This window comes from Mirounga leonina, unplaced genomic scaffold (genome assembly GCF_011800145.1).
Source record: "Mirounga leonina isolate KUSES-001 unplaced genomic scaffold, KU_Mleo_1.0 Mir_129, whole genome shotgun sequence".
Taxonomy (NCBI): Eukaryota; Metazoa; Chordata; class Mammalia; order Carnivora; family Phocidae; genus Mirounga; species Mirounga leonina.
The window spans coordinates 14,878,442-14,891,001 of NW_023270323.1; the positions used below are offsets into that span (position 1 = coordinate 14,878,442).

A 12,560-nucleotide genomic window follows, 5' to 3' on the forward strand; every position below is an offset into this window, starting at 1 on the left:
GTTGGCAAGACTCAGTTCCTTGAGGATTATTGGACTGAAGTCTCATTTCCTCACTGGTTGTTGGCTAGAGGCCACCCTCACTTCCTTGCTACATGGGCCATTCCAATACAACAGCTTACTTCATCAAAGCCAACACAAGAGAGAATCTGCTAACAAAACAGAAATCACAATCTTTTGTAACCTAATCATAAAACTGACATTCCCTCAACATTGCTATATTCTTTGGTTAGAAACAAGTTACTAAAGGGGAAGAAATTACACAAGGCCATGAATACCAGGAGGCAGGAGGCACTGGGGCCATCTTGGAGGCTCTGCACCAAAACTGTCCTGCAACCCTTCCATGAGATCTGTAGGCTGTTTAGTACCTTTCTAATACATTTCTTTTTTGGGTTGAGCTAACCAGAATTGGTGACTCTTGTTTGCATCCAGACCAATATATGTGTTTGTTGTTTACTATTCTGTGATTTTGTGATTCTGCTTTCTATTGATCTAGCTCCTTAATCTGCAAGGTATAAGCTATTTGATAAAATTATTAACACTGCTTGTTACTCCTTTTCCCCCCAAAGGACTACTTTCCTCTACTTATCAATTCTGTATCTGAATAATTCACTGTCTCAGAGCCAACTAGCAAACATCCATCTGAAAACTAGTTTGGATATTAATCTCCACAAAGATCATAGAAGAGAGGTTAAGAACCTCTCAAATTAGCCCTATCAAAATAGGAAAACTGAGTCCTATTAATAGAACAGCCTCATATTCAGGCCAGGGTTTTTGTAGTTTGTCCTCATTTGGGCTACAGCCAGAAGGTTGCTTTCTTCCTTAGAGGTTCTGTAGAATTTTAGTATCAGAAATCCAGAGCAAACTAGCTTTGGCAAGAAAAGGGGATTTGTTGGCTTACATAACTAGGAGAAATACCTGGAGGCTCACAGGATCAAAAAAACTGTAGAACTCTGGGGGCTGCAACCAGTGGGCCAGGGCAGGCAGCTCTCCTCCTAGCTCTTGTTGGCATCTCCACCATCTTCATGTCACATTTTCTTGGCCTCATTCTCTACTATTGCAATCATGCTTTGGTATGTAACCTTTAGTCTTTGAACCAGAAGGGAGAGAAGGGTTGGGTCAAGTGTTTACTCCCAAGCCCAGGAAGATGGGGTACTACGCTAGGCCAGGCTTGGGTTACATGGCCACATTCCTGTTGCCAGAAGAAGGACCATGCAAAACCAATAGCCACTACTGCCCAGGGCAGACCAACCATGTAAGTGATCCCTGAAATCCTGGAGATCCCAAACAGGACAAGACAATGCCATCATCTGTGATAAGGCCCTGTCTGGGAACCGTACATTGAACAGATTCTTTTTTGGCCAATGTTTTTCATGGATTCTTGGAATTCATTTTATTGCAGCCAAGGTTCAGTGTCTTAATCCACTGGAGAAATAGGGTCACACTGAATTTTTCCATTACAGATTTCACTTGTTCCCTAACTACTTGACAGTTGGAAAAAATTATAGGTAGAGACATGGAGGCCAGGGATGACATGGAAAATAGCTGTCCAGGGGCGCCTGGGTGGCTCAGTTGGTTAAGCGACTGCCTTCGGCTCAGGTCATGATCCTGGAGTCCCGGGATCGAGTCCCACATTGGGCTCCCTGCTCAGCAAGGAGTCTGCTTCTCCCTCTGACCCTCCTCTCTCTCATGCTCTCTGTCTCTCATTCTCTCTCTCTCAAATAAATAAAATCTTAAAAAAAAATTAAAAAAAAAAAAGAAAATAGCTGTCCATTTCATAGACTCATGACCAAGGTTAAATTATAATAACAAGAGACCAGAGCTTTTTATATATGTTACTTTCTGTGATTTATGGGCAGATTGTTTTTTGTTTTTAACCTTTCAAGTAAGGAATGATTTGTCAAGTTCATGAAAACCACATGTATTCAGAGACTCACTAATCTTAGAGCCAAGGGCAAGTCTCACTTTTAGACCCATATAAATATGGATTGAGATCAAGATCAGTTGGACTTGACTTTTGGGAGATGTAATATGGTTCTACCTTCAGTGTATATTGACACTGAAGTTACCCTGGTAATTCTTCCAGAGAAGTGCTATAGTGGGCTCCCGAAAAACTCCTCTTGTCCTGGTACCATTCACAATTGTTCAGCGATGTACTCACATCTGATCACTTGTTCTTTGCCAGCTCTTTATAGAGGGCCCTGTATGTGCTAAGTGCTAGAAGCAATTGTGCAGGATAATCTGCCTGATCCTACCTACTTATAGCTTGGTTTAGAGTTCTCCACCCAAGTAAGGAAGAAGCTCACTTTTAAGTTTAGATTAGGATCTAATATTAAGGATGATGGTGGGATGTAGAGAAGTAAAGATAAAACTCACCTGGTGTCTCTTAGAGGCATAGTGGAGTGTAGAGGTTAGGAGCTCGGTTCTTGGTTCAGACAGACTAGGGTTTGACTCTTAGCAAAGACACCTCCTAGCTTTGTGACACTGGGAAATTAGTTAACTTCTTTCAGCCTTGGTTTTCTCATCTATAAAATGGGGCTGATAATATAAACCCTATAGGATTGTTTGATGTGTTTTTAATAAGATAATCAAAGGACGACATTTAGCCTTGTGTGGGCATATTGCTGTAAAAGCACTAGAGTAGTTGTAATCATCTCAGGAATCGTGATTTTGGGGGTATCCTGTGTGTCCCCTTTATACCATACTTTTATAACCTCTCCCAAGTCTTCATACAAAAAGCAATCCACCGCCACCACGTGGGGGCAGTATGGGGTCTCTTGGCAGAGACTTTGGAATTAGGTCAACTCGGGTTTATATGCAGGATTTAACTCTCAGAGATCCAGTTTCTCAACTGTAAAGTGAGACAATACTATGTGTTGCGAGGCTTAAAAATAACATATTTAAGTGGGTGGCAGATCATACGCTCCACTTAAGCTGGCTTTAAAAAAATTCCCCACCTGGCCATCTTCGCCATCCCAGGTCCTAGTGATGGTGTAAGTGGGGATCTTTAGAAAGCAAATCTCAGTTGTCCCTGCCATCAGTTTTCTTTTCATTCTTACTGGTCCTGAGCCAGACTTCACTGCTTTTAGGTCTGGCCTGATTTCATTCAAACCGGTGCCTACGCAGCCATAATAATGGCAGTGCCATTTAGAAATATGGTCTTCGTATAACACTCTTGCTGGCACGGGTGCCAGTTACGAGGCAACATAGAAATCAATCTCAGCTCTACAGAGAGTGGGCACGTAAGACTGAGTTACAGATACACACTAATGTGATTATGACTTTGCATCAAGACTGTCAAGGAACATTAGCAAATAAAAGATTTGTTGGATAGAGAAAAAATTATGTTCAAAGGTCCACGTTCCTTGAGGAAAGTTCTCTCCACGTCTGCCTGGTACTGGAAAATTACAAATCAATAAAAAGGCTGCATTTCCCCAAGTTATCAATTCTTCCTTCACGCTGCAGATTCTTCTCCTAACACCATTTCCCATGGATCCCTATGCAGAAGAGAAAAAAGCCTGTAGAAGCTTGGTGACATTTGCTGACATTCTCCCTGCTTGTGTCTTGCAGCCTACTTCTGCTTCCTCCTGACTGCTCTGGGTGTGACAGCTGGTGCTCATCGCTTGTGGAGCCACAGGTCCTACAAAGCCAAGCTGCCTCTGAGGATATTTCTGGCTGCTGCCAACTCCATGGCTTTCCAGGTGGGGATGGAGGGTCCCCTCTGCCTTGTGACCCAGCACAGATGGCACTGTAGGAGAAGGCACGGGCCTGCTCCCCATGGAGATCATTCCTTCCCCCCATTCCAGCCTCAGGGCTCAGGTCCCCAAGCATTCCCTCTCTGTCCCAAATTTTTGTCTCATTGTAGCTTTAGATATGGTAAAATGTCCCCCAGGGGCTTTGTACCTTTGTACCCCTAAGAATACTAAACCACAGAGGAGGAAAGAGATACCTCCACCCAAAGCCCATGCCCTGAAACCCTCAACAATTGTCCAGCTCTAACCGGGGCGAAGTTCTGTGCTGAGCATGCTATCTGCATATTGCATTTGACCCTCATAGTAACCGCATGAGCTAGGTGTTGTATGTGTCCTCATTTTCCAGATGAGGAACTAAGGTTTAATGAAGTTAAAGAACTTGACAAATTATATGGCTAAAAGTGGTACATCCAAGATAAGGAAATGCAGGTCTGACTCTAAAGCCATTGCTCCTAGAAAACATAACCCGGGGGTCACCCTATAAGTTTGTGGTAGAGGCCTATTGAAGATGGTGCTGGAAGACAGGATTTGAGTCTTACTCTGATGGTTGCTGGCTGTGAATCACTAACTCATCTCCAGTTTCTTCATCTGTAAAAAGCAGAATATGACTTCACTCCCATAGTTGTTATGAAGTCATTGAAAGTTGCAGGGAACTATAAAAATGTAACAGAGGGTCATCACTGCACTAGAATTGGGCCGTATCCTTTAGGACTATTCTAGTAGTAGAACATGCCCCACCAGCTTGGGCACTTTCTGAGCTGCTGGATTTTGAGTTGATTATGGATTTCTGTTTCCCATGTTCCTCATCTGATCCAGGTAGGGTGGGTGGGAACAACGTGCTTTCAAAGTTTCTGCTGATATATGAATGCAGATGATTCCAGGCCCCATGCATTTTCACCCATTGGGGAGAGATGGTGATTCTCAAAACTGCTTTAGGGTCCAGGGAGATAGGCAACCCAGGAGCCTATCTGTGACTCTCAAATGTGCAAGTCACTTGGCCACCTCTGCAGTGGGCCTCCCATCCCTATAAGACAGTCTGACCCTGAGCATTTCTCCAAGTTGCTCTCATGTCTAAGGACTAATTTCCCCATTTCCCTCCCACAGTTCAAGCCTTCATAAAGCACGTAGGGTATAACACAATAGATTGCTCAGGGAACACAATTCATATTATGGAGTCTACTGGTTATAATTCAAGCACAGTTGGGAATTAGTACCAGGGGCCTAGGGAAAAAGCTATTGTGCACAAAAGAGTAGTTGGCAGCTTCTCGGTTTTATGTTTTTTTCTTCACCATTGGCAATACTAACTAAACCACACTTTACTTTGACTTCAGTCATCTTAATTCAGTGTTGTGCTTTGTTTGTCATAACAATGAGTTATGATAATGATAATTTAGAAACTCATTGACCTCGGTCTTAGATGCTATTTAGGACTTAAGTTGGTAATTTTCATTTGTTTTGTTTGAGCAATTTATTATTTCTAGCCTTCAATTACCCTCTCATGATGCGGTTATAAAGCACCTCTATTATTAAATTTTTTTTCCAACATAAATAACTTGAAACTGAGAACATAAAATTCTTATTTCTGTTTTCCCAAGGAAGCTATTTATTTACAACTCAATTTTCGATAACCTAAGTTTCCTTAGCATAACATCACAGAACAGAACATCACACTGTGATTGTAACTTTACTTTGGGGAGAAAGTACATTGCAGAGGGAAGTACCCAGGTCCTGGAATAAATTCTTGGCTCTGCCATTGGCTAGATGTGGGTCTCTGTGCGAGTCTCTCTTCCCTTCTATGCAAAGGTAGGGGGAAATAAATGATATTTACCTCACAGGGTTGTTGGAAGGATGAAATAATGACTAAAAAGTGCCCAGCTTATAGTTGTACTCGGTGAATATTGTCCCCCCTCTTTATGAGAATTGGCATACTGTCTCATTCATTTCTGTATTTTGGTGCCTATCATGTCAAAGGCACTCAATGGTAGCTTGTTAAAGAAATGAGAAATTGAATGAATAGTTTTAAAAAGTATTTTTAGAAATCATCACATTTGAACGATGCATACTTCTTTCAGGCCCACATTTGTGGTGGATTTTTTCTTCATTCATTTAACAAATGTTTATTGAGCACCTACTATATGCCAGGCACTGAGCTAGGCACGGTGGGTATACTGATTAGCAGACACAGTCACAATCCTTGCCTTCATCCAGCCTTCTATCTAGTGGAATATTAGAATTCCTACAATTTCCCAGTGGAAATGTCAGTACTTCATGGGTCTGGGGTTTATAACAATGTCACGTAGACCTAGGTGGGAGGTATCTGTAAGATCAGCATCTAGCCAGTTTCCACATGGTGCATAACTGTGTCAGTGGGAAAGAATACAGTCAATCTAGACCACTTGACCCTGGGGAGAGAACAACCTGGGAAAGTAAAAATGTGCTGTGACATGTCCATCCAGGGTACAGACCTGCAACCCTGATTTAATGCAGAGTCATTGGTTTAGTTTCCCTTGGATGTCCTTGTGGGTTTTTAAAGATCATTTCAAGGGTTCTCCTGTGCTTTTCTTGATCAGAATGGTCATGCCTTTGGCCAAAATAGACAAGTCATGCCATGGTTGTCTGTATTTGAAGATGAGCAAGATTTTTGCTAGAAGTTGCAAATGAGATCTTCAAGAACACTCTTCTTAACATTGGGGCTTAAACATTTGAAATTCCCTCTTCTCTTTCTTCTGCAGAGGGAAGGGGCAGGGGCAATAGTGGGAAAGATGGGGGCTTTTCAGCCTGAAAAGATGATGATGGGCCAGGAATGCTAGACAAGGAGCTATGATAATCCTCTGTTCCTTACATTCAGCAGAGACCCCCTGAGTTCCTCTCTGGCCCATTCTCCTTCCTGATCAGCACAATGCAAGTCAACCTAAATGTGGCTTACAAACTCCTTATAATTTTCTTCTAGTCAAATACGGACCCAGGTGAGATATTCTTGCCATCCAGTGGTCTCCAGGAGTTCATTTTTCACAAGCAGTAGCCGGACTTTGGATTTGTGCTCTCACACTCATGCACACATCCCTTCTGGCTGCAGCTGGGTCTCATGAACTCAGTCCAAAAGCACCTGTTAGATGCTGCAACCTCCTCTCTGCCTGCCCACATTTCTCATCAGATCCTGGTACAGAGGCTTTGGATTTTGACCTGGAAGGGAGTTTAAGGGATTTAGTCTAAATCCTCTCATTTTGCAATGAAGGGTAAAGAGAGGCCCAGAGAATGTCTGACTTGTGAAAGGTCACACAACTACTCAGTGGATAGACCAGACTGAAACCTGTCTCCTGACCCTCAGGCTGGGGATCCTTTAGGCTCACCCATGGATGTTCTTGTGTGATGTCCAACAGTGTGATCTGTGAACAACTTATAGTTGGCTCTTGTTTTTTTAATCCACTGTGACATCCTGTCCTTTAATTGGTGTATTTAAACTATTCACACTTAAAGTGATTACTGATATAGTTGGATTAACATCTACCATGTTTGTGTTTGTTATTCATTGCCCTTGTTCTTTGTACCTTTTTTCATCTTCCCTGGTTTTAACTGCACATTTTACATGATGCTATTTTCTCTTCCCTTTTAGCATATCAACTATACTTCTTCTTGCGGTTGTGTAGTGGTTCCCCTAGAGTTTGCAATATACATTTAGAACTAATCCAAATCCACTTTCAAATAACATTATAGCACTTCCCATTAGTGCAGCAACCTTGTAACGGAGCATTCCCAATTCCTCCTTTCTGTCCCCTATTTCATTGCTGTCATTAAGCTATAATCACCGAATACATTGTTGCTCTTATTATTCTGAACAAACTGCTGTCTGTTAGATCGATTAAGAATAAGAAAAATTGAAGGGGGCGCCTGGATGGTTCGGTCAGTTGAGCATCCGATTCTTGGTTTCAGCTCAGGTGGTGAGATCAAGCCCTGCCTTGGGTTCTGTGCTCGGTGCAGAGTCTGCTTGAGATTCTCCACCTCCACCCCTCACCCCCACCCCCTGCCTGCACGTGTGTGCACTCTCTCTCTAAAATAAATAAAATCTTTAAAAAAAAAAAGAATAAGAAAAACTGAAGATTTTATTTTACTTTCATTTATTCATACTCTAATGCTCTTCTTTTTTTTTTTTAAAGATTTTATTTATTTATTTGACACACAGAGAGAGAGAGACTGCAGAGAGGGAACACAAGCAGGGGGAGTGGGAGGAGAAGCAGGCTTCCCACTGAGCAGGGAGCCCGATATGGGGCTCAATCCCAGGACCCTGGGATCATGACCTGAGCAGAAGGCAGACGCTTAACGACTGATCCACCCAGGCGCCCCTAATGCTCTTCTTTCTTTATGTAGATCTAGGTCTATAACCATTCCCATTTTCCTTCTTTTTAAGGAACTTTTATCATTTCTTGCAAGGTAGGTCTACTGGTGACAAATTCCCACAATTTTTGTTTGTCTGAGAAAGTCTTTTTTTTTTTAAGATTTTATTTATTTATTTGAGTGAGAGAGAGCATGAGCAGGGAGAAAGGGCAGAGGGAGAGAGAGAAGCAGACTCCCCGTTGAGCAGGGAGCCTGATGTGGGGCTTGATCCCAGAATTCTGGGATTGTGACCCAAACTGAAGGCAGACGCTTAACCGACTGAGCCACCCAGGCACCCCTGTCTGAGAAAGTCTTTCTTTCTCTTTTACATTTGGTAAGTAACTTTGTTGGGTATGGAATTCTAGGTTTCAAGGGTTTTCTTTCAACACATTAAATAATTTACTTCACTTTCTTCTTACTTGCATGTTTCTTAAGAGATATCTAGCGTAATTCTTACCATTGTTCCTCTATCGGGAAGGTGTTCTTTCCCCTCTGGCTTCTTTCATTATTTTCTCTCTGCCTTTGATTCTCTGCAGTTTGAATATGATGTGCCTAAGTAGAGATTTTTTGCTTTTTACCTTGCTTGATGCTCTCTGAGCTTCCCGGATCTATGGTTTGGTGTCTGTCATTAATTTTGGAAAATTTTCAGCCATTATTACATCAAATATTTCTGCTGCTATTTGTTCCTTCTTTTCTCTCTCTTTATTTCTTCTCCTTCTGGTATTCCAATTACACGTTTATTACACTTGTTATAACTGTCCTATGGTTCCTACATATTCTGTGCCATCTTTTCTTTTTGCATTTTGGTTTGGGAAGTTGCTATTTATGTGTCTTCAAGATCACTGATTCTTTCCATAGCCATGTCCAGTCTACTGGTGAGCCCATCAAAAGCATTCTTCATTTGGTACAGCTTTTCTGACTTCTAGCATTTTTCTTTCATCTTTTATTTTTTTTAAATTTTATTCTATTATGTTATGTTAATCACCATATATTACATCATTAGTTTTTGATGTAGTGTTCCATGATTCATTGTTTGCATATTAACACCCTGTGCTCCATTCAATATGTGCCCTCTTTAATACCCATCACCAGGCTATCCCATCCCCCCACCCCCTCACCTCTAGAACCCTCAGTTTGTTTCTCAGAGTCCATAGTCTCTCATGGTTCATCTTCCCTTCCAATTTCCCCCTCTTCATTTTTCCCTTCCTACTATCTTCTTTTTTTTTTTTTTTAACATTAATGTATTATTTGTTTCAGGGGTACAGGTCTGTGATTCATCAGTCTTACACAATTCACAGCACTCACCATAGCACATACCCTCCCCAATGTCTATCACCCAGCCACCCCATCCCTCCCACCCCCACCACCCACTCCAGCAACCCTCAGTTTCTTTCCTGAGATTAAGAATTCCTCATATCAGTGGGATCATATGATACATGTCTTTCTCTGATTGACTTATTTCGCTTAGCATAATACCCTCCAGTTCCATCCACGTCGTTGCAAATGGCAAAATTTTGTTTTTGCTTTGTTTTGTTTTATGTCTGCATAATATTCCATGGTATATATATACCACATCTTCTTTATCCATTCATTTATTGATGGACATTTGGCTCTTTCCATAGTTTGGCTATTGTGGACATTGCTGCTATAAACATCAGGGTGCACGTACCCCTTCGGATCCCTACATTTGTATCTTTGGGGTAAATACCCAGTAGTGCAATTGCTGGGTCATATGGTAGCTCTATTTTCAACTTTTTGAGGAACCTCCATACTGTTTTCCAGAGTGGCTGCACCAGTTTGCATTTCCACCAACAGTGTAGGAGTGTTCCCCTTTCTCCGCATACTCTCCAACATCTGTTGTTTCCTGACTTGTTAATTTTAGCTATTCTGACTGGTGTGAGGTGGTATCTCATTGAGGTTTTGATTTGGATTTCCATGATGCAGAGCAATGTTGAGCACTTTTTCATGTGTCTGTTGGCCATTTGGATGTCTTTTTTGCAGAAATGTCTGTTCATGTCTTCTGCCCATTTCTTGATTGGATCATTTGTTCTTTGGGTGTTGAGTTTCATAAGTTCTTTATAGACTTTGGATATGAGCCCTTTATCTGATATGTCACTGGCAAATATCTTCTCCCATCCTGTCGGTTGTCTTTTGGTTTTGTTGACTGTTTCCTTTGCTGTGCAAAAGCTTTTTATCTTGATGAAGTCCCAATAGTTCATTTTTGCTCATGCTTCCCTTGCCTTTGGTGATGTTTCTAGGAAGAAGGTGTTGCAGCTGAGGTCGAAGAGGTTGCTGCCTGTGTTCTCCTCTAGGATTTTGATGGACTCGTGTCTCACACTGAAGTCTTTCATCCATTTTGAGTCTATTTTTGTGTGTGGTGTAAGGAAATGGTCCAGTTTCATTATTCTGCATGTGGCTGTCCAATTTTCCCAACACCATTTGTTGAAGAGACTGCCTTTTTTCCATTGGACATTCTTTCCTGCTTTGTCGAAGATTAGTTGACCATAGAGTTGAGGGTCCATTTCTGGACTCTCTGTTCTGTTCCACTGATCTTTGTGTCTGGTTTTTGCCAGTACCATACTGTCTTGATGATCACAGCTTTGTAATAGAGCTTGAAGTCTGGAATTGTGATGCCACCAGCTTTGCTTTTCTTTATCAACATTCCTCTGGCTATTCGGAGTCCTTTCTGGTTCCATACAAATTTTAGGATTATTTGTTCCATTTCTTTGAGAAAAGTGGATGGTATTTTGATAGGGATTGCATTGAATGTGTAGATTGCTCTAGGTAGCATTGACATCTTCACAATATTTGTTCTTCCAATCCATGAGCATGGAACGTTTTTCCATATCTTTGTGTCTTCCTCAATTTCTTTCATGAGTATTTTATAGTTTTCTGGGTACAGATTCTTTGCCTCTTTGGTTAGATTTATTCCTAGGTATCTTATGGTTCTGGGTCAATTGTAAATGGGATCAACTCCTTAATTTCTCTTTCTTCTGTCTTGTTGTTGGTGTATAGAAGTGCAACTGACTTCTGTGCATTGATTTTATATCCTGCCACTTTACTGAATTCCTGTATGAGTTCTAGCAGTTTTGGGGTGGAGTCTTTTGGGTTTTCCACATAAAGTATCATATCATCTGCAAAGAGTGAGAGTTTGACTTCTTCTTTGCCGATTTAGATGCCTTTCATTTCTTTTTGTTGTCTGATTGCTGAGGCTAGGACTTCTAGTACTATGTTGAATAGCAGTGGTGATAGTGGACATCCCTGTCGTGTTCCCGACCTTAGGGGGAAAGCTTTCAGTTTTTCCCCATTGAGAATGATATTCACTGTGGGTTTTTCATAGATGGCTTTTATGATATTGAGGTATGTACCCTCTATCCCTATACTCTGAAGAGTTTTGATCAAGAAAGGATGCTGTACTTTGTCAAATGCTTTTTCTGCATCTATTGAGAGGATCATATGGTTCTTTTTTCTTTTATTAACGTATCACATTGATTGATTTGCGGATGTTGAACCAATCTTGCAGCCTAGGAATAAATCCCACTTGGTGGTGGTGAATAATCCTTTTAATGTACTGTTGGATCCTGTTGGCTAGTATTTTGGTGAGAATTTTTGCATCCATGTTCATCAGGGATATTGATCTGTAATTCTCCTTTTTGATGGGGTCTTTGTCTGATTTTAGAATCAAGGTAATGCTGGCCTCATAAAATGAGTTTGGAAGTTTTCCTTCCATTTCTATTTTTTGGAACAGTTTCAGAAGAATAGGGATTAATTCTTCTTTAAATGTTTGGTAGAATTCCCGTGGGAAGCCATCTGGCCCTGGGCTTTTGTTTGTTGGGAGATTTTTGATGACTGCTTCAATTTCCTTAGTGGTTATAGGTCTGTTCAGGTTTTCTATTTCTTCCTGGTTCAGTTTTGGTAGTTTATACATTTCTAGGAATGCATCCATTTCTTCCGGATTATGTAATTTGCTGGCATATAGTTGCTCATAATATGTTCTTATAATAGTTTGTATTTCTTTGCTGTTGGTTGGGATCTCTCCTCTTTCATTCATGATTTTATTTATTTGGGTCATTTCTGTTTTCTTTTTGATAAGTCTGGCTGGGGGGTTTATCAGTCTTGTTAATTCTTTCAAAGAACCAGCTCCTCATTTTATTGATCTGTTCTACTGTTCTTTTGGTTTCTATTTTGTTGGTTTCTGCTCTGATCTTTATTATTTCTCTTCTCCTGCTGGGTTTAGGCTTTATTTGTTGTTCATTCTCCAGCTCCTTTAGGTGTAAGGTTAGGTTGTGTATTTGAGACCTTTCTTGTTTCTTGAGAAAGGCTTGTATTGCTATATACTTTCCTCTTAGGACCGCCTTTGCTGCATCCCAAAGATTTTGAACAGTTGGGTTTTCATTTTCATTGGTTTCCATGAATTTTTTTAATTCTTCTTTAATTTCC

At 41.0% G+C, this 12,560-nt stretch overlaps 1 protein-coding gene across 1 annotated transcript in view; it reads left to right on the top strand.

The window, feature by feature from the left end:
* The window catches only part of SCD5 (stearoyl-CoA desaturase 5), a 152,434-nt gene that overhangs the window by 81,108 nt on the left and 58,766 nt on the right, over positions 1 to 12,560 (top strand). The window contains exon 2 of the mRNA XM_035004668.1: positions 3,568 to 3,698. Within this exon, the coding sequence (XP_034860559.1) occupies positions 3,568 to 3,698 (131 nt within the window). The remainder of the gene's footprint in view (positions 1 to 3,567; positions 3,699 to 12,560) is intronic.